Here is a 27,206-nt window from a genome sequence, read left to right as displayed (position 1 = left end):
TGCAATAGAGGAGTGCATAGTAAGCCAGTGGACCAAATTGAGAACTTCATAATACAAAAACAAGTACAAGTACCAAGCACACACTCACCATCGCTTCAGTTTATTGTAGTATGATAATGTTTCAGCCCTTGCAGGGCTCGGTATACAGTACACTGAGCACCTTCTCTCCCCACCTTAAGTCAAACCTTAAAACTCACCTGTTATATGAAGCATTTCAATATCCCAGACTCCTTGCTACTGTCCTACACAGTCACTCCTACCAACCACTGTGACCAAGCCCTGCCATCTACTGCACTTATTCCCTCACCTGTCTCTGTAACTCTCCCATCATACCACTTAGATTGTAAGCTCTCCGGGGCAGGGATTTCCTTCCCTATTGTCTCACTTTCTTGGTTGCACTTATGGTGTTATAATTCCGTGTACTGTATCTTTTGTAAAGCGCTGAGTACATTGTTAGTGCCATATAAATAACAATATACAGAATTAGATGCATCATACACCCTGAATCAAGACAGGCGCGTTTGTTAGTACAAAATCATTTTTTATTTTCACACACTTGTTGCTCATCAAAAAATTAATATGCAAATTAAAAGGACAGATTAAAAAAAATAGGCGACAAAAACTGGATTTAGTGCAACACTTTAGCATATGCATCAACAGGGGAGGTAGAGGGAGCTACTCCAGGGTCTAATCTGTCAGTAAAATATCGCGTGCAGCCACAAGCAGGCGGTCATTTCATGCTGTTTTTAATAACGGTGTTTGCAAAGTAATCGAATTCAGGAGATTTTGAGGCCTCGGGTACAAAGACCCCGGATTCACCGCTCTCTGGTGAGAAATGTAACTGGATAAAGTGCTTTGTAGAAACTACTCGTGGTGGGTGTGAGCAGCTTGTGGGTGTGAGCAGCTTGTGGGTGTGAGCACCTTGTGGGTGTGAGCACCTTGTGGGTGTGAGCACCTTGTGGGTGTGAGCAGCTTGTGGGTGTGAGCAGCTTGTGAACATAACATGTCATATTCTGCCATCCCTCACTACTGACGTGTGGACATTCAGTCTGCTGAGAAGTAAACCAACAAAACCCTGTCAGTGTCCCATGTTGATTTAGTGTGTTGCCAAGTTAACACATTAACCCAACACGCGCATGAAATGCTATTTTAAGGCACACGCCCTTAGACAGGTCTCCCCGCACGGCACCCGCATGGCTCTTGGCTCCGATGCCCAGTTGGGCATGATTTCCTGGATCCGGGAGGCTGGTGTCTGGGAGGCTTCTGCCAATTATCTCTCTTCAGATGAGAAATTTCTCTTCCACCATTGTCTGCTTGGACAGGTTCTTCCTTCCAATCTGGCCACGTACCACTTTCACGAACTACAGAGTAACGTAGAAACGATAAGGAAGAAAGCTTGAATGACTGCATTTAACCCAGGCCTTGTACCGTGTGTCACCCTCACATCATCTGTATGTAAATAATAATTGTTTGTTCTTGTATAGCGCTGCTAGTTTTACGTAGCGCTTTACAGAGACATTTTGCAGACACAGTCCCTGCCCTGTAGAGCTTACTATCTATGTTTTTGATGCCTGAGACACAGGGAGATAAAGTGACTTGCCCAAGGTCATAAGGACAATTGGAGCGAAGAAGGCGGTGCAGCTGCCTACGTCAGTGAAACAGCCCGGGAATCCTCTGGATCAGCAAACTTTATTGGCACATTTAAACAGCAAAAAACGTTCACTCTGACATGTTTCGTGCGAGGGATCGCACTTTATCACAGAGCAGGCAGCTGCACCGCCGTCTTCTCTCCAGTTGTTCTTTGCCAGCACCTTGGTAGGAGCACGCCGACAGCACCAGGATCCCACACACCAACAGTGAGTCATGCATTGATTTGTTCCGGTTTCTTCTTGCAAAGTGTTCCTCAGGGAAGAGGTTATAGAGGGTCCGGATACCACTGTGTTATAGAGGGTCCGGATACCACTGTGTTATAGAGGGCCCGGATACCACTGTGTTATAGAGGGGCCGGATACCACTGTGTTATAGAGGGGCCGGATACCACTGTGTTATAGAGGGGCCGGATACCACTGTGTTATAGAGGGGCCGGATACCACTGTGTTATAGAGGGGCCGGATACCACTGTGTTATAGAGGGGCCGGATACCACTGTGTTATAGAGGGACCGGATACCACTGTGTTATAGAGGGTCCGGATACCACTGTGTTATAGAGGGGCCGGATACCACTGTGTTATAGAGGGGCCGGATACCACTGTGTTATAGAGGGGCCGGATACCACTGTGTTATAGAGGGGCCGGATACCACTGTGTTATAGAGGGGCCGGATACCACTGTGTTATAGAGGGGCCGGATACCACTGTGTTATAGAGGGTCCGGATACCACTGTGTTATAGAGGGGCCGGATACCACTGTGTTATAGAGGGGCCGGATACCACTGTGTTATAGAGGGGCCGGATACCACTGTGTTATAGAGTGTGGCTACGTGGGATTTCACTTACATTGCGTTGTATATACGTCCCAACATTGCATTTGTGCCTGATCTAGTCTGAGTAGCGTCGCTGAGGGAAGTGGGGTCCCCATCTCTCCAGAGGTCCAAGGTCATAAGGAGCCGACAACGGGAATTGAACCAGGTGCCAGTCAGTGTCTTTACTCACTGAGCCGCTCCTTCTCCCAGGCTCCCCTGCGTCACACTCAGTGCTAGTCAGTGTCTTTACTCCCTGAGCCGCTCCTTCTCCCAGGCTCCCCTGCTTCACACTCAGTGCCAGTCAGTGTCTTTACTCACTGAGCCGCTCCTTCTCCCAGGCTCCCCTGCTTCACACTCAGTGCCAGTCAGTGTCTTTACTCACTGAGCCGCTCCTTCTCCCAGGCTCCCCTGCTTCACACTCAGTGCCAGTCAGTGTCTTTACTCCCTGAGCCGCTCCTTCTCCCAGGCTCCCCTGCTTCACACTCAGTGCCAGTCAGTGTCTTTACTCACTGAGCCGCTCCTTCTCCCAGGCTCCCCTGCTTCACACTCAGTGCCAGTCAGTGTCTTTACTCACTGAGCCGCTCCTTCTCCCAGGTTCCCCTGCCTCACACTCAGTGCCAGTCAGTGTCTTTACTCACTGAGCCGCTCCTTCTCCCAGGTTCCCCTGCTTCACACTCAGTGCCAGTCAGTGTCTTTACTCACTGAGCCGCTCCTTCTCCCAGGTTCCCCTGCCTCACACTCAGTGCCAGTCAGTGTCTTTACTCACTGAGCCGCTCCTTCTCCCAGGCTCCCCTGCTTCACACTCAGTGCCAGTCAGTGTCTTTACTCACTGAGCCGCTCCTTCTCCCAGGCTCCCCTGCTTCACACTCAGTGCCAGTCAGTGTCTTTACTCACTGAGCCGCTCCTTCTCCCAGGCTCCCCTGCTTCACACTCAGTGCCAGTCAGTGTCTTTACTCACTGAGCCGCTCCTTCTCCCAGGCTCCCCTGCTTCACACTCAGTGCCAGTCAGTGTCTTTACTCACTGAGCCGCTCCTTCTCCCAGGCTCCCCTGTTTCACACTCAGTGCCAGTCAGTGTCTTTACTCACTGAGCCGCTCCTTCTCCCAGGCTCCCCTGCTTCACACTCAGTGCCAGTCAGTGTCTTTACTCACTGAGCCGCTCCTTCTCCCAGGTTCCCCTGCTTCACACTCAGTGCCAGTCAGTGTCTTTACTCACTGAGCCGCTCCTTCTCCCGGGGTCTCTAATGTTACAATTATATGATAACTAAATCTCTACGCTTCTCTTATACCTCACCTTCTGCACAATGAAGGTTATGATTGTTGCCAGCACAAAATTCTGTGTCCCCAAATCAATGATGCAGAAGAGCAGCGTGTCAAACAAGAGCAAGACCAGCTCATTGCTGTAGAACAGAGTTCGACTGAATCGGGCTCTATCATCTACAAGCAGAGGGAAAAACAGGTTACTATGAATCGTGGCTGTGAAATTAGCCAATCAGAATGCTCCATCCAGCAAAGCTCCGAGAGAAGGCCATCTTGCCATACTCTTGTGCTCAGAACTTCAGGAATGGAGCATTGCGATTGGCTCATGTCAAAATACATTGGCTTTGGGAATGTTCATTCACCGGCCCATCTTCTGTTCTAGTGTCAAACAGACATTTTGTCTTTATTTATTTTTAAACTGTAGTTAGAGGAAACTCTCTCCAGAATATTGTACATGACACACCCTATTATCACAGAAGAGGAGCAGCCAAGGAGAACCAGGCAATCACGGTTCGATCCCCCTATCCTTCAGGTACCAAAATTAAATGGTTTGGGGCAATGATTTACAGAATCTACATGACTATTCAGCAATTATATAGAGCCACTGATGTACACAGCGCTTTACAATAGGAGCTGCTCATTGCATAGACATCCTGCAATGGGAGTTGATGCCTCGAGAGTTCTTACAGGACTGGAGAGGGAGGCAAACAGGATTACAAACACAGATTCAATCTACCATTGGTATTCCAATGGGCAAGTGGAGAAGAGGGGCGGGCAGCAGTGAACACAGCATGTTCTTTAACTCAATTTCTGCAACACATGTACATCAAAAGAAGAAAGAAAGAAAAAAAAATGTACATCAGTAACACTCCGAGATCGTGTGTGGTCGTGCGTTGCTGGTCCCTTGTGAGAGAGTTTACCACAGTGTGACCCTCACCGTTATACAGAACGGACTTCTCAATGGGCTGTTGGAACTCCATGTCCAGGATGTGTTCCAGGAACAGCTTGTCCTTCACCACATAGTCCATGTCTTTGTAAACCTGAAACAGGAGTCAGCAGGGAGAAGGACCCATGAGATAGGAAAGCAGGCAGTCAGCACAGAGGGGAGACACCATGATCGGAACGGCAAATGGTCCCACATACCGGGACCGGCAGGAACATTACACGTACTCATACCCAATGCATAGCTGGCTCCTCTGGTGCAAACATTGCTGGCAAATTATTTACATATATTAATACAATATTTAACTTTGTTGGGCCAAGAATGTGTGGAATGAAACAGCAACATAATTGCCAGAGAGGCAATATAATAAAGGGGCTATTTAATATTTACATTTTGAAACATGTAGCACGACTCAATGACCCAGATGCATCTAGCAGTGTTAAGGAAAAGTGGAGGCATTATCTCCAGAAATTAGAACATTTTTGGTCCACTTGCAGCTCCAGTTTTCCTTAACGCGGCTTGATTTATCTGGGCCAATGAATCCAGATCTAGTTTGGGCTGAACCATAGAAAGCGAGGGGTCAGAGAGAGAAGAAACCTTACTGGGTATCACCTAGGAATAAACTCACATGTTCCAGGAAGGAGGAGAGGAAGCGGTTAATGGTGTAGTAGGTTTTGATCCTCTGCTGCATCAGGGGGCTATTCTCGCTCCTTCCTTTTTGCCCTCTGGGTGCCTAAAAGCAGAGTGAGGTTCAGTTACCATCATTCAAAAACATTGGGCTGCTTTGCTTCATGAACAGCAAATACTCTGTCTACTGCACAAGGTCATTATGTTAAACTGCTGTACCACGTACCTGATCTCATGGGACAACTGGGCAGTGGTACTGAATTAGTGAATGTTTCAAACCCTGGTACTGAATGCCCTCATTTAACAAACCTGCCCAAACGTCCCTCCTATTCATAGCCCGCTATGCAGGGGTTGGTGTTCTCAGATACTCTGTGGGCAGCGAGTGGAGGAAGTACCTCCAGAAGTGGATTCATGATCTTGTCATACTGCTCCCGTACACGGTCACTCAGCAGGACCTCGAAGGTCTGGCTCTCAGAGTTTGGTTCCAGGCCCCTCAACGGACACAGGTTTTCCTGGAAAGGAGAGCATAGAACCATCACAAAACCTACCCAGGGACCAGGTTCTACCCAGGGACCAGGTTCTACCCAGGGACCAGGACGGGCTGATGACCCATATGTTGGTTGCTTCATGGCGTGTCAAACACACACTAGAGCATGGGTGGAAAACTCATCCTCAAGGTCCACCAACAAACCAGATACTGGGGATATACCTGCTTCAGCGCTGGTGGACCTGCCCTTGAGCAGGGATATCCCTAATACCTCGTCTGTTGGTGGCCATTGAGGACTGGAGTTGGCCAGCCCTGCTCTAGAGTGTTGTAAATAAGATCTTTTGGAAAGATTACACGCTATCTCAGAGGCACGGTGTCTGCCATTTCCAGCTGTGCTTCTCCCCCCTGGTCACACCTACCCAATGTCTTTCTCACCACGCATGAGCACTTACCTCCTCTTTCCGGAGGTTGGACAGCATGGTCTCCATGCTCACATCAGCCTGACCGTGGACAGAGCGGCCGTGGATATAATACCCGTAGCACCTGTGAGTCATTATGAAGACAGAGACCTGCAGGCGTAATAAAATCGTCAGTGCTGGTTCTGGAAAATGCGGAGAGCCCCAAACTGTCCTCAGACTTAATACACAAGGATTATTTGCGTCACTAGTAATGATCCTAACTTTCACTTTTTATTTCGTAGTGATTTTTGTAGTAAAAAAAAAAAAACTAGTGGATGTCAAGAAACCGTAAACCTGTTAATCAACAGGATAAACTGCTCTCGACCTAATTTTAAGGAAGTTCAAACATAATTTATGCTCGAAAACGGACACGGGGTAGATTTTTTAAACACACCACATTTCGTCTAGGCAGAAACTGTCTGACACACTCACATTGCTCAGAGAGCAAAGATCCACAAACTGGCGGACTTTGTCTTCTAAAAAGCGTTCGTAGATACAAATGAAGAACAGAACCTGCCAAAGCAAACACAGAATTAATAGCAGCAGACAGCAACCCGAACAGCAGGAAATGGGAGAACCTCTTTAAGTATAGCACACAGAAGGGATTATAAAAGGCGCTTCCACAGAGATCGGTCACCAACAATAAAGTGATCAGCAATTAGTGCTATAATACAAAGTGAAAATAAGTGTGACAGTATCAAAAAATACAATGTGCAAAAAATGTGCAGTGATACAAAAATAAAAATAAACAAAGTTGCAACTTCCTGCTCACACCCCCTGGGTCGGGCTCACACCCCCTGGGTCGGGCTCACACCCCCTGGGTCGGGCCGGTCTTCACTGGTCCCGCAATAAAGCACAGACCTAGCCACAGGTTTGGAGTCGCGCTTTTATTTTTTTATACACTGTGAGTAGGCATTTTATATGAGCCGAGACTCACCTTTAACCTCTGACCTTTTCACAAACATCTGCCCTTAGATATTATCTGTTGTTGATTTTCTCCCATGGTCCCCCCTGGATTGTGAGATGAACCTCTTTAACTGTCGTGTTTCTGGATTAACTGGGCCGGGACAGCGACACTTCAATTACTAGTATCCCTTGTACTATATTAATTAGATTACAAGCTCTTTGGGCAAGTACAGATGTGCCTGCCAGGGCTCTTTAAGAATAAGAAATAATGTAGATATATTATTATTATTGACTCATTTATGTGGCGTCAACATATGTCACAACGCAGCGGGAGGGAGCAAAATAACATGGTGTAACTCCCCTATGGGATTACCATGTCTTTAAGGGGTTAACGGTGCAGGTCTGCATATAGAGTAATGCCTTTTTCTATTACATGGTGCAAGGGGGGTGAGACAGCAGAGGCTAAGCCCGCCCACTGCTGCCTGGAGACAGGGACGACACAGGAGATATATATATAGGAGTTGCAAGGTTCTAGAAGAGAGGTTTCTGGAGGAGTGAGTGTGGAGGAGCCTCAATGTATATAGTTGGGAGGTATGTCCCCAAGCATGTAAGAAGGATCTGTCCCAGTTTATTACGTACCAGTTAGGGAACGTGCCCCTTCAGGTAGGGCCTAGAGATATGGCTAAGGTGACCACAGTAGGTCACAGAAGAGGAGGTATGCACGCAACGGAGGTCTCCATGAAGGAAGCTACAGGGTGCAACAGGACCAGCTCTAAAAGGTAGGTCCACACTGGCCTCAGTATTAGTATGCCTAGAAGTGGCAGTTCAGACACAGAGGTGGGATATACTGTTAGATCCCTTACCTACATTGAGTCGGCCAGAGAAGGACAGAGCATAAAGGACGTTATGCAAAATGGGGACAGGTAAATTAATCCAAAATACCCCCAAGAGCACCCCGCACCTCCCCAAGGGTAAGGGTACCCAGGGACGCAACAATGAGGATTAATGAGAAGAGAACTAGTAAAAGGGGCAATAAAGAGTGTTTCAACTACAAAAATTCATGGCGCCCATCATTTCCACCCTTGCTATCTCATCGCCCAGCACCCCGATAAGGTCATTCCCAGCGGAGTAGCCAATATAAGAGACACTGATGTAAACTTCCTATGAGCTGGAAAGGGATATGGTCGCCCGGTGTCCAGTATTGAACCAGACTGTCCTTTATTTGGACACTCTATCAAGTACAAAATGAGAGGTAATACTGGACATGTGTGTGTATACCGGTATTAAATCTCTTTGCACAGTGACCTGACCGGCTTGGGGAGGCGCGGGATTTTCCAGAGTAGGAAGAGAACAGGGACTGCTGCTAGGGGGCTGTGCAGCTTTCTCCATCCATCTCCATCAGGAGCAGGTGTCAGGAGCCTGGGGCCAAGGAGAGGACGAAACAGCATGCAGCGGAGAGCGTGTCGCACCTTTCACCATTGTGTCTAGGATTTTTAGAGAAGCCACCAGGGAACCCTCGGCAGGGAAGGTTACCATTGTATGACGAGAGCACATAAAGTATATGTTAAGAAACAGGGACAGTAGGAAGGAGGTTATTGTATATCGTACTATGGGCACATGACAGAACCGCTGTCTCCCGCTGATCCTATAAGCCTTGTAAAGGATTGCACACTACCCCTTTCTTTAGGAATTACTATTCCACAATGTAAGCCGGGGAGGGGATAGTGGACAATTCCCATGATGCACTTCTCTGTCACCTGAACAATGCCCACGACCAGCCACATGGAAGCAGAGATGCCAAATCTTAGGATGGGGCTCCACGGGGCCAGATATGTGCCAGTTGCTGGGTTTAAATCCAGATTTAAGTCTCTTGCAGTGATGTTCTTGAGCCCCACAACCTGCAGACAGAAAGAACAGTCTGTGTCTGTTACCAGATATTAAAAATAAGAGTTATATGACATCCATGACCGGAGTTATATGACATCCATATAACCGGAGTTATATGACATCCATGACCGAAGATAGACACATTGTAACTCTCCGCCCCATAGTTGAATTGCACATGGGACACACTGAGGACCGAGACAGTTTCCACCAATACATGTCACCCTCCTAACCTATAAAGATAGCTCTTTAAATCTATAGATCCCACCATTATGCTCTATTGTGAAAGTGAGCCTCATGTGACGTTCTTTAAAGCAGATTACCAACATCATTTTTTTATATTCTTTCCTAGCAGTTTTTCATTAGAATAGATTTTTTTTAAAGGCCCAAAAGCCTGCAGTAGAGTGTTCACATGGAAACCTGGACTGCGGTTTAGTCTCACTTTCTCCCCACTACCAGGCAGCACTGAGCTGTTTTCCACGCAGACATCAGATACAAATGTCTCATCTTCATCTTCTTAGATCATGTTCTTTGAGGTCTACTAATATCACTAAGCGAGAGGTGCTGGGAAGCCCCATGGTTAGGTTTTGGGTGCCATTTTTAGGAATAAAATACATTGTTTAAAAATGAGTGAGCAGGGGAAAAACAGAGGTGAAATCAGGCCCCATATTGTATAGCGGGAACACAGTGCTCCAGGTCCCTCTGGCAGCAAAAGGGTAATTTTTTTAAGACAAAACATTAGTTTGGTCTCCCAGACTTAATAAACATTGTCTGCGATATACAGGTTAGTAGAGTTTTCGACATCTACCTCTTACGTGGGACATTCACATAGAGCATTTTAGCTTCTCGTTCTTTCCTGGACTTTTAATTCTCTCTCTGTGGCAGATTTTACCTCTAGAAGCAGCAACACCATGAAGAGCTGAAACAAAGGGCTGAGCTTCCTGTGAGTCTGGATCTCATTCCACTCGTTGGCCACCAAGATGGTCCTCCAGATGCTCACATTTGGCTTTCCTGGAGAAGGACATTTAGGGATCAAATGGAGAGCTCAGCACGGGACATTCCAGTATTGCTTGCTCCATAACGGCCAACTTTCCTTCACTTACACCAGTGGTTCCCAAATCCAGTCCTCACGAACCCCCAAAAGGCCAGGTTATAGGGATAACTCTGCTACAGCACAGGTGCCTCAATTAAAATGACTAAGCCACTGATTGAACGATCTGTATTGAAGCCGGGATAGCCTTAAAATCTGGCCAGTTGGGGGGCCTTGAGAACTGGAGTTGAGAACCACTGAAGCAGTTTTAGAAATACAGGGAAATTTGTAGATTGATATCGCTGTACAATTGGCAACGATTGAGCAACTTTGTTGACTACTATACCTTACTGACAATGGAGGGGTTATTTATTTTCCTTTATGCTGGTACAAGGTTAAAGGCGAATTGTGAACTTGCCTTGTGTAGCATTAGAAGTTATTTTCTCCTTTGGCTTTTCCCAGTCTATCAGAAAGATGGAAGCCGTCAACTGGGTGACAAGAAGGTGAAGAAGCTCTAGCGACTACAAAAAGAAAGGAGATAGAGGTCATGCTGTACTGTTCATGGAGCATCCTCAACTAACCCTGAGCAGAATCTTCATACAACCTCTCCACAAATCTCAGATGCTCCCACTTTACCTTCAATGCAAAAGCAATCGATAAGTAGATAATAAAGTCCGTCTCAATTTGCCCACCAGCAGAAGGTAAGGTGACGGTTACTGCCGCGTTCTGTCCCTAGCAAAATAAGACAAGATTATGTTACGTATTATCCCCATGTGTTTGCAAGGTGTATGGTATTGTTCCAGTGAGCGCTCAATAGAATTGATGACTGAATGATGCGCCTGACTAGACCAGAAAGCTTCATTATTTAATCGCTGGAGGCAGCATTTCCATCCAACAAGGTGTTGGTTTTATTGTGGCAGATAATTTTAGCTGGGAGTTGCATGGGGTTTCAGCGGCAGGTTGTACAGTAGTGTCGCGGTCCCTTTAACAGATTTAATCCAGAATAGATCATTAGAATGAATATTATTACCTTAAATGCAATGAGCCAATATATTGCGGTGCCCAGTGTGATAAGAAAGAAAGTATTTGCCAGAGCTCCCGCTACGAAGGCCAGAAACTGAATTATTATCTGAGGAAAGAAAGACGCAAATCAGCATGGCGTCGTGAAGACACATCCAGCGGGGGACGGGGTAGGACAGTGGATAGGAATGGGTGTGAATAAAGTCCACTCTAATCTTTAACACTGGTTTGCATTCTCTGCCCCAACGTTTATTACACTGTATTATCAATCTGTTTATAACACTAACACTTAAGAGAGTTAAGGAAACCAGGAGATTTGAGAAATCACTATAGGAGCAGTGGCAACGGCACACAGGTCTGATAAAAGTATATTTGTACCTCGCCGCGCTATACACCCGCTGCTAACCTCCAATAGACCCCTACATTCCCATATAACCATTCATTGGGTGTACAGGTCAGGATCCAGCTATAGTGTACCTGAAGTTATTTTATTTATAGCTATATTATGTAGCTGTGCTGTGACGTCGGACTACACATTCTGATAGCAGAATCATGTCAACATAGGAAGAGAAAAGTAAGTAACGGCGATACCTTTAATGGCCAACTCATGGTTAAAAAGAGGGCAAGCTCTCAGGACCACAAAGGTCACTTCTTCCGGCAGATTTGTTACAGGTAAATATCTACCTGAAGAAGGATCCTTTGTGGTCCTGAAAGCTTGCACTCTTATCCATAAATGAGCTATTAACGGGTATCACTGCTACCGTACGCTTCTTGGTTTATTCTTTGACCGCACACCGCACATCCTCTATTTGTGCTAACCTAGTAACAGTCTCTACAGGCCGTTATATCCCACCTCATGGCTCCATTCTCTGGGTTCACCTGCAGAACCCCAAGCTAGCACAGCGCCGGCAGTGTTCTTACCATAAGATCGATATTCTGGTGCCGTGACCTGCGCAGCCAGCTGCTGGTCTCCAAGATGGCATAAAGAGTAGCCAGGGACCCAAGAACAGCCAGGGCGATCTATAACAAGGCAAAAAAAAAGCAATCAGTGCCTGTGCCATGCGATCCTTTAGTATAGCAGTGCTGGGGGAGGGATGGCCAGACATCCCACATGCAAGGACGTACAAGATGATACAATGCCGACGTGGCTATGGAAGAGCATGCACAAAAGGCAGAGGATAATGGGTGATGTGCCAGGTATGTCAGTACTTACATCAGTATCTCTCTTGTAGGTGCCCTGGCTCTGCGAGTAAGTAACAGCAAATGAGACCTAATTGGAAAGGCAAGAAGTGTTGGCGAGTTACTTCCCCTGTGAGATTTGGAAATACAAAGAAATGTCGGGGATGTGAACCATGCGGAAGTCCCGAAGTGCACCTCTCCAAATACAGACAGCGGCTTCTTCTGTGTCCCCTGAAAAACAGCTCTCCCCAGAGAGGCATTGGGATGATCGTCTTTTTACTTATATGGCACCAACATGTTCCGCAGCGCAGTACAATGTGGGAGGGAGTCGCACATAAGCATTCTATAACAGAGAGTATGCAAACTCAGACAAACTGAGGCAATAGGAAGGAGCTCCCTGGCACGAGAAGCTTACACTCTAAATGCAATGTGAAAACACGCACCAAAGTCGCCTTTCTTGACAAAAAAGAGGACATGATTTATATCCTAATGTTAACGGTGAGCAGAGGTGCCTGTCCTCATACTCCTATTACACCATATATTGCCCACAAAGGAAGCCAACTAATGCGCTCAGAATGAACAGGACATTGAATGACATTGAATGACATTGATGCACAGTAGTGCATAGTGCAGGGCTGCTCAACTCCAGCCTTCAAGACCCCAACAGGTCAACTTTTCAGGATATCTCTGCTACAGAATAGGTGGCTCAATCAGTCCCTGCTTCAGCACAGGTAGCTCAATCAATGGCTGTGTCTTTGACAGTCACTGATTGAGATACCTGTGCTGAAGCCGGGATATCCTTAAAGCCTTACATGTTGGGGGGCCGGGGGTCTTGAGGACTGGAGTTGAGCATCAATGCCATAATGTGCATGATTCCTGTAATTCGGTATGTATCGGTCGTGCAGAACGCTGACCTGCGCTGTGCCGCTGGAAACCTGCTTCTTCTCGTATTTTACGGTCAGCTGGAAGGGGGGCTGTGTCCCTGGGGAGCTGGTCGGCAGGTACACGCTGTATGAGCCAAGAAAGAAAGGAGGCGCATAGGCAGAGGACACTCACTTTAAGTACACTCGCGAGTAAGGACATATCGCAAAATAGGCAAACGCCAGCTCGCGCATGCGCCTGTCAGCACGTCCTGAACAGCAATACCGGCTCCCTACCGGCACCGAAGCTGTGCGCAAGCGGGGAGACTATTACTTTAACTGTGCATGCAATGTCTTGTATATAATGTATACCCTGTTCATTTATGTAACTGTATTATTAACTGTATTTGTAACCATGTATTATTTGTTTTACTCTGTGCCCAGGACATACTTGAAAACGAGAGGTAACTCTCAATGTATTACTTCCTGGTAAAAATATTTTGTAAATAAATAAATAAAATAGAGCTGGTGACAAATTCGTTATTTATATCAGTTAAGCACGTATATGACTATTGCAGTACAGTAAATGCATCGATACGTGGGAAAAAGGGAGTGCTTCACTTTAAGTACATTTTCGCTTTACATACATGCTCCGGTCCCATTGCGTACGTTAATGCGGGGTATGCCTGTATGTCATTGGAAGTTCAAATAATATTAAAGAGGTCAAGTCACCATTTGGTTAGAACTTAGAAACCTCTTGATTGGCTCGTTTCTCTACTACAGTGGTCTCCCATCTTGTTTTTGTTAAGGAACCCAATGGGAACATTTGTGGAACCCCAACCCTCTCTAATAGCGCGTTTGAGATCAGAGGCATTGTAAGGAACCCCAACCCTCTCTAATAGCACATCTGTGATCAGATGCATTGTAAGGAACCCCCAACCCTCTCTAATAGCGCGTCTGAGATCAGATGCATTGTAAGGAACCCCAACCCTCTAATAGCGCGTCTGAGATCAGATGCATTGTAAGGAACCCCAACCCTCTCTATGCAGCTCACCTTAGAGTAAGTCCAGTTGCAACCGTGACGTAGATTGGTTGGCTGGAGAGGTTCCTCTGTCGGCCCGAGAGGCTATCAACAAGAAAGAACCTTCTCAGAGCTCTGGCGCCGAGGGCATCTGGTGAGCCACAGATGTTAGACATTAACCACAGCACTGCCAAAGGGGCCAGCAACACAGCTCACACCTATAGCATCAGGGTATGTTAATGCTGTAATTGTACTGCGCTGTGGTATAGGTTGGTGTGCTATAAAGAAGTAATAATCTTTGGATGATTGGTCTCCTATTGATGTTGGTACACTGCCGTCAGCATTATTCCAGCACCATAAAAATCACACATATATAAGTCCTTTGGACAGTGACACTTATGGGCTATTATTAGGCGTCTGGGACATTTGTTAGTGGCTCTTTCGCCGCGACCAAATGACTGCCAGCGTTTTGCCGGGGCTCTCAGCCGCCGGCTGCTTTGCCGCTAAGATAAGTCACCTTACCACTTACCCTAAAATCCCTAAAATCCCAAAATGTTAACCCCCAATACTAATGCTACCCCCTACCCTAAAACCCTTATCCTAAAACCTTTTAACTTAAGCCCCTACTCATTTAACCATTAAAACCAACACCCGACCCTAAAACTAACTTTCTCGTCAAAGCGGCCGCGGCGGAGGGTCCCCCTGTGGCTAAATGGCGACGGGGAGTTAGTCCCATTCCGATTATTAGGGGGGAAATCCTCCAACTGTACCCATGTATCGGGCACTCTGACCATGTATCGGGCACTCTGACCATGTATCGGGCACTCTGCCCATGTATCGGGCACTCTGCCCATGTATCGGGCACTCTGCCCATGTATCGGGCACTCTGCCCATGTATCGGGCACTCTGCCCATGTATCGGGCACTCTGCCCATGTATCGGGCACTCTGCCCATGTATCGGGCACTCTGCCCATGTATCACGTCTTGTGGCTGTGTGTGTGTGAGCTAATTACAGCAACTTGCAAATCAGTGACTGGTCGCTACAAGATTATTGTGTTGTAGGGAATTCATCACCACTTCTATTTTATGTATAAATGAGTCATTCCAGAAATACAAGTGTTTTATGCGTAAAATATTATCTGCCTTTAATGAATTGCATTACGACGCCTCTATAGGGGGTGAAGAAGAGTGGGTCGCTGTGTGGGTCCTCTCTACCATGTAGTAACAAAGCAGGGAGAGGCAGTGGGGGTGTGATACCTTTTATTGGACCAACAAGTTGTTGATATGTTACAAGATTTCCCACCTCTCAGGGTGGGACCTGATGAAGGACCCCGAGAGGTTGGAAAACTTGTAACATATCAACTACTTATTGGTCCAATAAAAGGTATCATACCCCTACATATAGTACTATATGTATACTATATAGGAGGAAGAGGTATAGCTGCTTAGACTTGTACAAAGAAAGGTCCTTCTTGGAGTAAACATTCAGTTTATACAAGACAATTGGTAAATAATGGGGTTTGTGCAAATAATGTATAACGAGAGCTGAGCAAAGAGACACGGAAATACACAACTTACTCGGGCTGGCTTTGAGGTCCGCGTTCCAGACCGGGACTGGCCAGAGCATGCTGAGCCCATTACTACCGGTGTATGCAAGGAAGAGCTCGTAAAACACCGGTTCTGGCACCCGCTGCAGGAGGTCCGATATCGGCAACGTACACTGGGAACACGAGAAGCACAAGACGGTCGCACAGTGTTGTAGGGAGGTAAGTGACGCCTTAATAGACGCAGCATTGTGTCCCATACAAATCAAGGGGTGACCGGTACAAGGGGTTCCGCATTAAGGGTCTGGGTCATTTTTCTCATCAGTATTTTCACGTAGGACACAAATTCAGACTGAAATGCTTATTATTAATGACTTGGGGTGTCTGGTGTCCACCGTTAGTTACAAATATTAGGAAAACTTTAGTATCGTCAGTGGAAGGAGGAAGGGAAAGCGGCAAAAAAAGAGCAAGTCGACGCAGAAAAATGTGCACTGTCTGTTGAAGAGGTATCATGGTGTGTGCCCCCCCCCCCCGGGTGGGGGTATGAGGCCACAGTAAGGCAATGCCAATTCCTGATTTCATGGTAGACAATTTGAAGTGGTTGGAAGGATAAGGATAGGTGGAATACGGGAGATGCCCAGGACCTGTAATAATGCAGGAGTAGGAAGGGTGCGTACTTACAGACAAACTGTAGGATGTCCCAAATCGAAACGCAGCATCCCAAACGCTCTGAGTATTCGGGCACAGCTACCGGACACAAGGAAAAGAGCCGGGGAGAGGGAGGATTAGCAGCTGAGAAGCAGAAACACAGCGTTTCCGGACTGTACTTTATTACTATACAACCAAGTGTCACAACCAACATCATTATCATTCCTTGCTGTTGGCACGCAGAATACGCGAGGATTTCTGGTGCTAAATATCGCTGCCATAAACAGCAACTTATTAGCGATAAACTTTTCTGGATCTTTAAAGCAGCAAAACATGAAAATCCTATATATATTTTTTTCTTTTTAATAAATCAGTTCTGTAGTATTAGATAATGCCGTCTGCATTTTTTAAAAACTCCTAATGCCATTTTTAATGCTTTTTTTAAAAAATGTACTGATCATCCTCTGTTCGCTACAGCAACCATTTAGAAAGTTCACATCCACCTCCTCTTTTGAAACAGGCTCTAACATACACCTTTGGCAACAAAGTATCACAAACACAACTGTTGCTGTTTTCCAGACAGCAGACTGGCTATTACTCTGGAAGCTGTAACAATAATGTGTTTCTTAGTAATATACTGTTACAGATCAGCTGCAGCACAGTCAGAAGGCGGCCATTTCGTTAGGCACACAATGAGGATTTTGACAGGTTTATAACAGGAGCACCAAACTATTGCCAGTTTACAGTAGGTAAGAATGTAGAATGATATATTGTCACATGCTTTACATATACAAATAAGAAGAAATGAAAGGGGGGAACGTAGTATTGCTGCTTTGAGTACCAGTTCCCAGTGTATGGGTAATTTAACTACATCGACCGTCGGGTGACTTGGCATCACTTAGTAAACATGGCCCTGAGCGGAGGAGGAGTAGGTTTCTGCAAACTGGAGTCAGATTCTCTATTTTTAATGTCCCCACTGAGTCCAGTTTGACATTTGACTCCGTGCCGGACCTCTGTGTTTGCACAGGGTAGAAATCAATAAAAATTCCCGACTCGGGAGCTCACCTGTAAGGTCCCTCCACTCAGGGTTTCCCAGCCCAAGAAGTTCCCACGGGCATCATACTTCACAAGATTAAATTGCACCTGTAAGGAGGAGGATGAGGAGGAAGAAAATATACAGTAGATGCTAAGCAAATACTGAAGACTTGTATGCCCATGCCTCCCTGCAGCATTCTTATCTCTATCACATGTGAATGGTCTCCTACATACACAAAGCAAGTTATAGTGAGTAAAAAAGGGACTAAAACCTTCTACCGTATAGCAAATAAAAATACCACTGGTGAGCACATTCACATGTCCTACCTCCCCATTATCTCTGAGCATACAATGCTTCCACTGCAGCCAGGGATTCTGGGAAATGCCAGGGATTCTGGGTAATGCCAGGGATTCTGGTTAATGCCAGGGATTCTGGTTAATGCCAGGGATTCTGGGTAATGCCAGGGCTTCCGGGTACTTAGAGTGTCACTTTTTTGCTTCTAATCCATTTTAACATGGTGCCCTATAATGGTCTCCTATGCAAAGAGCTGCAAAGGAACTCAACGGTGGAATATAAAACCTTAGAAGGTTATGTGATGCATTCTGAATGAAAAGTGTCACCGATATATTGCAGAGCAATGTGCTGCAGATCCCTCTGGCAATGGAAAGGGGGTTTTAACCGGCTTCCATGTGTCCACAAATAAAGACACAAGAAAGTAGACATCTATGGCCCCTGTTTAATATGCGGTGGAGACGTCTTCCCACTGCCGTAGAAGAGTTCTACTCCATTCATATAAGCGGGACGAAGATCTTCTCCAGCACGGACGGGGAAGACACCTACTTCTTCACAGCACTCCCAGACCTCAGGGGGTCTGTCTGTTCCACCTCACGGGGGCGCAGAGATTGAAGGGGTCTCTGCGTGACACTCTCGGTCTGTACACCCCGCAGGAGGAGATCTCCCTCACCTGCTCACCTTCCCAAAGACTTACCTGAGCGTTCTTCAGGAAGGAGAGGCCGGTGGGGGCTGTGCTGCCCAGCTGAGTGGAGTCGCCGCTGGTATAGAACAGCTGGGGAAGGTATGGATTTCTGCAAATGGAAAATCAAGTCCCACTGGTCAGTGAGATGTGTCGGGAGGGTACGGTGTCTTAACCCCTGCACTGCCAGAGAGGCATACAAGAAGTTGCAGAACAAACTTGAAAAGCTTGAGAAAGGTAAAATGTCAGTCGTAAAGCTGATTACGGAGACTGGCCCGTCTCCTCTCGTCTACCTTGGTCTCTGCTGACTTTTCACATGAGAAAACTTTTCATTTCTGCACCCAATACATATGGCATTTACAGTCAATCATTATATGTGATGCATTTGCTCTCAACCCATCACTCAAAGGGTAGGTCTGCCTGCTAACAATATTAACTCGCCCTCTCCGCATCTGATGATGCACTTACACATTTATTGCTATCACCTGCTCTGTACTAAATGCACTTTGGCCCAGATCCACTAAGGAGTGCTACGCTTCAGCATGCCTTTACTCCCATGCGTGTACAGGTGTACTAAAGCTTAGCACCCTTTTGCAGATCTGAGCCTTGTAGCTTTATTTATGAAGTCAGGGGTGCTCAACTCCAGTCCTCAAGCCCCCTCAACAGGTCAGGTTTTCAGGATTTCCCAGCTTCAGCACGGGTGGCTCAATCTCTGATTAGTTTGATTTTTATCCAAATGAATATAATCTGATTAGATGTGGTAAATTCTCTATTTGCTGCTTGCCGTCTCCCTGCCCCCCAGCTGGCTGTCTCTCTCTCCTCCCCCCATGTTCTGTCTGTCTCTGAGAACTCTTATCCCTGTGGGAATACGCTCCTGTTTTGTTCAGCGCTGCGTGCAGTGTCAGCAGGAGTACTAGTTACTTGTACAATGAGCTGTTTTATCAGTGGACTGGGGGGTTCTGGGAAACTCACAGGGAGCGGCTGTATAAGGCGTAGGCCTGACTGTTCCAGGAGAAGGCATTCAGAATAACCATGTTTGTGAGGAGCTGGCAGGCGGTCACGTTGCTGTAAGACTGAGGGCAGAAAGAGAGGGGCGGAACACAGGTTATAGGGGAGAATGTCAGGGGCAGATAGGAAATCCGGTCACGGAGCAAGAACAAAGCATAGCATGGGAATTGTAGCACTGTGGGTCACCCAAGGTTTAAGGGGATCACACAACTGCGTGTGTAACTTGTCCTTGAATTCTGAAGTCTTCACCAGAGGTAAACGCAGGCCAAAGGGATGTATGCCAAGTTTTTAAGCGTGCTATGATACAGACACTCAGGGGTTACTATCAGGTTAATACTCAGGGGTTACTATCAGGTTAATACTCAGGGGTTACTATCAGGTTAATACTCAGGGGTTACTATCAGGTTAATACTCAGGGGTTACTATCAGGTTAATACTCAGGGGTTACCATCAGGTTAATATTCAGGGGTTACTATCAGGTTAATACTCAGGGGTTACTATCAGGGTAATACTCAGGGGTTACTATCAGGTTAATATTCAGGGGTTACTATCAGGTTAATACTCAGGGGTTACTATCAGGTTAATACTAAGGGGTTACTATCAGGTTAATACTCAAGGTTATCGTCAGGTTAATATTCAGGGTTACCATCAGGTTAATGGTAATTAGGGAAATTATCCAACAATTCTGCTCTTTGCATGGAAACGATGCATTGTTTTCTTTAGTGCAGAGGTGGCCAACTCAAGTCCTCAAGGGCCGCCAACAGGTCAGGTTTGCAAGATATCCCTGCTTCAGCACAGATGGCTCAACCAGTGGCTCAGTCGAACACTGATTGAGCCACCTGTGCTGAAGCAGGGATATCCTGCAAACCTGACCTGTTGGTGGCCACCTCTGCTTTAGCACTTCTAGTGGTTGCCCTTGCGTGGTGTTGTGAAGGACTCACCTTACAAGCTAAAAAGCTGGACTCTAGGAACAAGGTCTCCCAGAGAGACAGCGAGGAAAACTCCTGCGGGATAACAAAGCTGCAGGTTATCAGCAGCTAACACACACAGGCTGTATATGGGACACTTTACGCCTATTTTGTGGAGACAGGTAAGTCAGCTATTACCCCCATTGGAAGCGGGTCCACGTTAGCCAACTCATTCATCCATTCACCGAAAGCCAACCTCCCTTATCTCCCGAATCTGCGGCCTCACAGACACCCGTGGAGTGTCTAACCAACGTCCCGAATTAATCCCCAAATGCTCACGGATGACTAATTTGGTAAATATATTACACATGGAAGAAACAATCTCCCATTGTGAGATATGAAGGGTGGGCGGCCGTGCTGGTACTTCCCTCCATGTAGTAACAAAGGAGTAGGTGCTATGATACATTGTGAGATATGAAGGGTGGGCGGCCATGCCGGTACTTCCCTCCATGTAGTAACAAAGGAGTAGGTGCTATGATACATTGTGAGATATGAAGGGTGGGCGGCCGTGCTGGTACTTCCCTCCATGTAGTAACAAAGGAGTAGGTGCTATGATACATTGTGAGATAAGAAGGGTGGGCGGCCGTGCCGGTACTTCCCTCCATGTAGTAACAAAGGAGTAGGTGCTATGATACATTGTGAGATATGAAGGGTGGGCGGCCATGCTGGTACTTCCCTCCATGTAGTAACAAAGGAGTAGGTGCTATGATACATTGTGGGTTTGTTCTGGACACCGCGCTGCGCCCTGGCATTAGTGCCAAGCTATTTCTGGTTGGCATTTCCTTTTCATCGAAAGAGGGGTTTAACGCGCGGGATATACCATATACCTGTATTTGGATGGTGGAGTCGCACCTTACTACAGGGTATAATATGTGTATGAGGAACATGAGAAATAAAAAGCCAGGCTCAATATTACCTCCTTTGCAACTGGGAAACACAGGCCCCCCGCCTGTAAAAAAGATGAGAACATACAATTAGTGGCAGACGGTGTCAGGCGGATTTATTTGAAATACAGAATCAATGTCAATATCACCTGTGGCATATCCTGCATTATAGTCTTTCAAACTTCTGCTCACCTGGTTGGCCTCCAGACATCTACAGCTGCTGTCTACAAAGGTTTGCTGACACAGAACACACCTGGAAAACGCAGGCAACGTGTTACACTGTAATTGTACCAACGTGTAACTTTTCAGCGCAACAGCAGCCGGCTGAGATATTGGGGGAGGGTTGTGAGATATTGGGGGAGGGTTGTGAGATATTGGGGGAGGGTTGTGAGATATTGGGGGAGAGTTGTGAGATATTGGGGGAGGGTTGTGAGATATTGGGGGAGGGTTGTGAGATATTGGGGGAGGGTTGTGAGATATTGGGGGAGGGTTGTGAGATATTGGGGGAGGGTTGTGAGATATTGGGTGATAGTTGTGAGATATTGGGGGAGGGTTGTGAGATATTGGGGGAGGGTTGTGAGATATTGGGGGAGGGTTGTGAGATATTGGGGGAGGGTTGTCTGTCTTCAATGCTGCGAGGAGTATTTACTAGTTACCAGGTTTCTGATCTCTTATAGTATGTATAACATATATATACATATATACACAACAACAGGAGCTTCTTGCGGGGGTCTCAAACCTCTCCACAGGCCTGGTCCGGCCACACCAGGTTCTAGAAATAACCTCCAATGCATTGACACACAGGGGAATGCGCATAAATTTACATTGGAATACAGATTGGTTGACACTGCAGAGGATCCTGAGGAGAGTTTGGGGATTACTTTGATCCGGTTGGGTATTAGAATTCCTCCCCATATGTATTTTGGGATTTGTAGTTCTGCATTTCTAAATAGGGTGAAGATAACTACAATCCCCAGAATGCCGTGCGACGCCAGCTGGTAATAGATGATGGGTACATCGGATGCTCAGATTCACCTTCCACTGGTCACAGGAGCGGCTCTGCAGCAGGGATGCGCAACCCATGGGTTTCTAAACTTTCGGCCCCTTTGGGGTCATTGCCAACCTTCTGGGGGTTGCCATTCGAGGATTAACTCTGCGGGGGTCCCTGCTTCTGAATGTGACCCCGCCAGGTTAATCTTCTGACTGAAGGTACAGAAACGCACTTTCCCTAAAGCAGCAGCCCATCTCTCTCAGCGCGTCCCTCTCCGCCTGTCTCCCTCTCCCCGCGTCTCTCTCAGCGTGTCCCTCTCCGCCTGTCTCCCTCTCCGCCTGTCTCCCTCTCCCCGCGTCTCTCTCAGCGCGTCTCTCTCAGCACGTCCCTCTCCCCGCGTCTCCCGCTCCACCTGTCTCCCTCTCCCCGCCTGTCTCCCTCTCCCCGCCTGTCTCCCTCTCCCCGCCTGTCTCCCTCTCCCCGCCTGTCTCCCTCTCCCCGCCTGTCTCCCTCTCCCCGCCTGTCTCCCCCCCGTGCCTCCCCCCCCGTGTCTCCCCCCCCGTGTCTCCCCCCCCCTGTGTCTCCCCCCCCCGTCCCCAAGCAGTAGCAGTCCCTCCAGCTCTGTTCAGTCAACCTGGATGACGTGGACGTCATGTCCCTATATGGGCATATCCATATTTGAGCATCTGCAACATCATCCAGGTTGACTGAACGGAGCTGGAGACATGGGGAGGGAGGCACGGGGGAGGGAGGCGCGGGGGAGGGAGGCGTGGGGGCGAGAGGCGCGGGGGAGGGAGGCGCGGGGGCGAGAGGCGCGGGGGAGGGAGGCGCGGGGGAGGGAGGCGCGGGGGCGAGAGGCGCGGGGGAGGGAGGCGCGGGGGAGGGAGGCGCAGGGGAGGGAGGCGCATGGGAGGGAGGCGCGGGGGCGAGAGGCGCGGGGGCGAGAGACATGGGGGGCGAGAGACGGGGCGAGAGACACGGGGCGAGAGACGGGCTGCTGTTTTAGTGAAAGTGCGTTTCTGTAGCTTCGGTCAGGAGATTAACCTGGCAGGGGTCCCATCCAGAAGCAGGGACCCCCGCAGAGTTAATCTTTACTGTTTGTGGGGGTGGGGGCTCGCACTGAGGACATTTAAATGTAGGGGTCGCGGCTAAAAATATAATCTTGCGCACCCTGCTCTAGAGGAGGTTCTAGCGGGTGTGGCTGTTCTCTCAGGATCACAGGATCTCAGGATCACAGGATCACAGGCCGCTCACTTACTGGTCTCCGATGGCGTTCGGCACGGTTGATCCATTGCAGGATACACACGCGGCTGTCTTGGCAGAAATGTTTTCATCTGTAAAATATTCAGAATGAAAATAACTCAACAAGTCCCACATATTCCCGCCAGTGTCTGTCCAATCAGGACTTGTGATGGGGATACTGAATTACAATGACAATGTACTTAAGATATATTATATACTGTGCACTGTATACGGACAGCGGTGACGTAGGACCCATCAGGTATGTTCCTCCTATTACATGGTAACATGACACAGAGATAAAGGGAACATATTTCTACTCAAGGATTATGTGACTTTGTAGCGCGGGAGACGCACTGTTATTGTCAGACAGAGCCACTGATTGAGCCATGTGTGCTGAAGCAGGGATATCCTTAAAACCTGACCTGTTGGTGGCCCTTGAGGATTGGAGTTTGCCACCTATCTCTGTAAATTCTCCCTACTTGCCACTTAGATTGTAAGCTCTTCGGGGCAGGGACTCCTTTTCCTACTGTTACTTGCATATATGAAGCGCTTATTCGCGTTGCGTATTATATAATGTCCCGTGTGTTACTGCTGCGAAGCGCCGGGTACATGGATAGCGCCTTATAAATAAAGGTATACATTCAGTGCAGCCATTTCTTACCGCGCACTTGACCCGGTCCACAGGTGCAGTTTTTGCTGGCACATGCCAGGCACGTCCTCTGATCCAAAGACACCACCGTATTCTGCAAGAACGGAGGAGAGGCGACACGTCCCTAAACATCGCGGGAACTCCGCGCCTGGGGCGCCGCAGAAACCCAGCGTCACGGAAACGTGCCGCTTATTGTTAGATGGAGGAGACGGAGGACAGCGAGAATCCACGGAGATCCGAGAGTGTGCGCAGTGTTATACTGGGTAACTGTAACCCCTTCACTGCCGGAGGAGACTGCAACACACTGCTAGGATCTGGAAGCAGAGGGGTTAACTGCTCCAGTGTAAGAGTGCCTGCAATCCCTGCCGGCCCCTCGCGCACCGCATGGGGCGCACTCATTGTACCCCGAATGTGCGTTACGTTATTCCGTGGTACACGCAGACCTTCTGCAAACGCAATTACTAAAAAAAATATTGTACAGCAAATACAAACCCCGCGTGTGAGCACAGCCACACGTCTCAGCCAGGTCTGCAACCCTGCCCTTCCCCACTATCTCCTAGCATACAGCGCTTCCACTGCAGCAAGGGATTCTGGGTAATGACATGCAAATGAGCACACCGTGTCACCTTTTGCTTCTTATCCATTTTAACATGAAACCCTTATACACCTATACCTGCCGCATTACACAGCTTTCCGGCACAGCCTCGGGTTACAGAAGTGCAGAGGAATATTGCACCAATCGCAGAAAATTCTGCACACGTGTGTGTTTTTGCAGATGGGTAATGAGCATCTGTTCTATGTTTGTTAACGTAAAACCTCCTTGCCTGGCAGGGAACAGAGACGCGCGCAATGAGACACCGCAGAAGGCCATTCGCGCCAGCGGTTCCCCAGCCCACGTGTCCCGCACATAATACTCACGGCACACCGGGTGCACTGTACTAGCGGCGATCCCAAGTCACTCACTGCAAAGCCACTGCTACAAGTACATTTTAGTCCTGGAAGCAAACACAGACAGGGTCAGATAAGCCAAGATATACTAAACAGTGCTAAGACCTCGCATCGCAGGGTTCTATCGCACTTTCCTCGCTGCAGCATGGCAGCAAAGGAATCAGAGCAGATGTGGTTATGGTACCAATTAAGCACCCTTAACCAGGGGGGGGGGGTAGGTGTGTGTATGTGTGTGTGTGTGTGCGCGTGCGTGTGTGTGTGTATATATTCTGATAAATAGTGACAGGTGCTATATATTCCCAGGCCTCTCCGCCCATTAGTATCATATTATAATTTGAGAGATTTAGTACCCGCTAATAAAACGTGTTTGTTTTTTAGGTCCCTCCAGTTTATTCCCGCTGTCTTATTTTGTTTTATACCAGATTTATCAAAAGAAAAAAAAAAAGAAAGCAGAGGGTTTCTCTTAACAAATCTGGTGCAAATTTTGCTCCAGTTTTTCAGCTGGGAGAATGGCAAATAAAGCCCAGTGTTATCACATTTCCAAACTGCCTCATTGGGCATCACAGGAGGAGTATATACTGTATACCTTTCTATCGCATACAGTTCTAATCATGTATAATGTTATTTTACTTTTCTTATACAGCCCTGACAGTTTAGTCAGCACTGTACTTCTAACTTCTCCACCAAAGAGCTTACAATCTAATGTTTGGTGCCTGAGGCACAGGGAGATTAAGTGACTTGCCCACGACCACAAGTAACAGACACTGTGATCTCCCACTTCAAAGATAGTGCCTGTACCCCTATTCTACTCCTTCAACCCATCTATATATTTTTTATAGCATGGATCTGCCTTTAGGAACCAGCGTTTGGGTTTTGCAAGAGTCAGCAAGGCAGGACAGTCATGAGGAAGAACCCATACCAGAAAATTCACCCATGCCAGACAGGCCCCCAAACCTGTCTTATGCCCACAACTGCCCAGCAAACCGTGCTAGCACTGCAGCCAAGGATTCTGGGTAATGGCATGCAGACAAGCACTCACAGTGCGTCACTTTTTGCAGCAGATCCACTTTGACGCGGCTCCCTTAGAAACTCACCGTCAGAGCTCCTCACTCGCCCCGATCCGCAGGCGTTACAGGAGAGGGTGACGATATTGTAGAACTGGTCGGGCGTACAGCTGGCCGGCTGTACAAAGGGGATTGACGTGGCCTGAGAGGCACAGTGCGTCGGGAAAACCAACAGGACGGACAAACGCAAAAGTCCGTAAGGTAGCATGGTTGTAGAGAAAACGGCTGGTTTTCACCCAATTCTCTTTCAGCCCAAACGGCCAGTGTGCGTATAGCAGCGGTGTCTATGGTTACCAGCACGGGCGTCTCGTGTTACAGCAGAAACAATGGCCTTATTGGCCAACCTGAGCTAACTGAAAGGAACGGTAAAATAGGCAACGCCCAACTACTCCTTCCTGATCATGTGACTAAACACAATTTCAGTTCTCAAGCTAACCCTGAACAGGTCAGGTTTTCAGGATATCCCCGCTTCAGCACAGGAGTCACCTGCGCTGAAGCAAGGAATGCTTGAGCCCACCTGTGTTGAACCTGAGCTGAAACAGGGATATCTTGAAAAACCTGACCTGTTGGGGGGCTTGAGGACTGGAGTTGCGCCCCCCTGATTTATAGCACACACACGTTATGGGCTTCCGCAGGCTCACACGGATTTGCACGTTCCATTATCAGTATACTATTCCTAATAAACAACCCACAATCTCACGTATTGCATTCCGAGCACTGCAGTCAGGCAGATTATGGTCTTCTGGACCCCCCTAAGAAATAGCTTTAGAATGGAAAAGTGCAGATGTGCATCGGGGGGTCTCCATGCTTATCATTGATAGAAGTAGTTTGGGTTTCTCATGCTAAACAGCAGAGAAACGACACTCCTATACACACACACACACACACACACACACACAAACCGGTTTAAGGACACTCACTTTAAGTACACTCGCGAGTAAGGACATATCGCCCAATAGGCAAACGGCAGCTCGCGCATGCGCCTGTCAGCACGTCCTGAACAGCAATACCGGCTCCCTACCTGTACCGAAGCTGTGCGCAAGCGGGGAAACTATAGAGCCTGTTACACATGCGTTAATTACATCAGTTATGCACGTATATAACGATTGCAGTACAGA

At 47.6% G+C, this 27,206-nt stretch overlaps 1 protein-coding gene and 1 long non-coding RNA gene across 4 annotated transcripts; one reads left to right on the top strand and one right to left on the bottom strand.

Moving 5' to 3' along the window:
• Positions 1-520: 520 nt before the first annotated feature.
• Positions 521-26,952, bottom strand: LOC142469795 (meckelin-like). Of its 3 annotated transcripts, none has more exons than XR_012789086.1 (29): positions 26,119-26,952; positions 24,995-25,071; positions 24,089-24,170; positions 23,444-23,519; positions 21,387-21,447; positions 21,227-21,259; positions 20,284-20,346; positions 19,307-19,407; positions 18,350-18,446; positions 17,391-17,468; positions 16,359-16,424; positions 15,712-15,853; positions 14,167-14,284; positions 13,167-13,260; positions 12,287-12,343; positions 11,995-12,093; positions 11,084-11,182; positions 10,690-10,785; positions 10,472-10,574; positions 9,916-10,034; positions 8,897-9,037; positions 6,666-6,746; positions 6,228-6,344; positions 5,684-5,800; positions 5,290-5,394; positions 4,656-4,758; positions 3,753-3,895; positions 939-1,361; positions 521-887 (listed from the first exon to the last, which is right to left on the bottom strand). XR_012789086.1 is itself a non-coding variant. In XM_075576445.1 (28 exons), exons 1-28 carry the CDS (start codon positions 26,294-26,296, stop codon positions 1,281-1,283), a joined length of 2,727 nt encoding a protein of 908 aa, XP_075432560.1. In that variant the 5' UTR covers positions 26,297-26,952; the 3' UTR covers positions 521-1,280. The 3 variants fall into 3 exon arrangements, 1 of the variants encoding a protein (XP_075432560.1); XR_012789087.1 differs by having other exon boundaries at positions 521-904; positions 956-1,361; XM_075576445.1 differs by having other exon boundaries at positions 521-1,361.
• Positions 1,672-13,627, top strand: LOC142469797 (uncharacterized). The gene is made up of 3 exons (XR_012789088.1): positions 1,672-1,856; positions 10,516-10,754; positions 12,306-13,627. It is a non-coding gene; the product is annotated as an uncharacterized LOC142469797 (long non-coding RNA).
• Positions 26,953-27,206: the final 254 nt, after the last annotated feature.

Source organism: Ascaphus truei, chromosome 19 (genome assembly GCF_040206685.1).
Source record: "Ascaphus truei isolate aAscTru1 chromosome 19, aAscTru1.hap1, whole genome shotgun sequence".
In the NCBI taxonomy this organism is placed as follows: domain Eukaryota; kingdom Metazoa; phylum Chordata; class Amphibia; order Anura; family Ascaphidae; genus Ascaphus; species Ascaphus truei.
The sequence above is the reverse complement of the archived record's forward strand: the minus strand, read 5'-3'. Positions and strand labels throughout refer to the sequence as shown.

What these genes read in the sequence shown, in the direction of transcription:
- LOC142469795 (XM_075576445.1), bottom strand. Translation starts at nt 26,296, where the DNA reads ATGCTACCTTACGGACTTTTGCGTTTGTCCGTCCTGTTGGTTTTCCCG. An exon ending in ACCAGAATATCGATCTTATG is followed by an intron (nt 11,183 to 11,994) that starts GTAAGAACACTG and finishes TTCTTTCCTCAG; the next exon opens with ATAATAATTCAGTTTCTGGC. An exon ending in ATTGGCTCATTGCATTTAAG is followed by an intron (nt 10,786 to 11,083) that starts GTAATAATATTC and finishes TTATTTTGCTAG; the next exon opens with GGACAGAACGCGGCAGTAAC.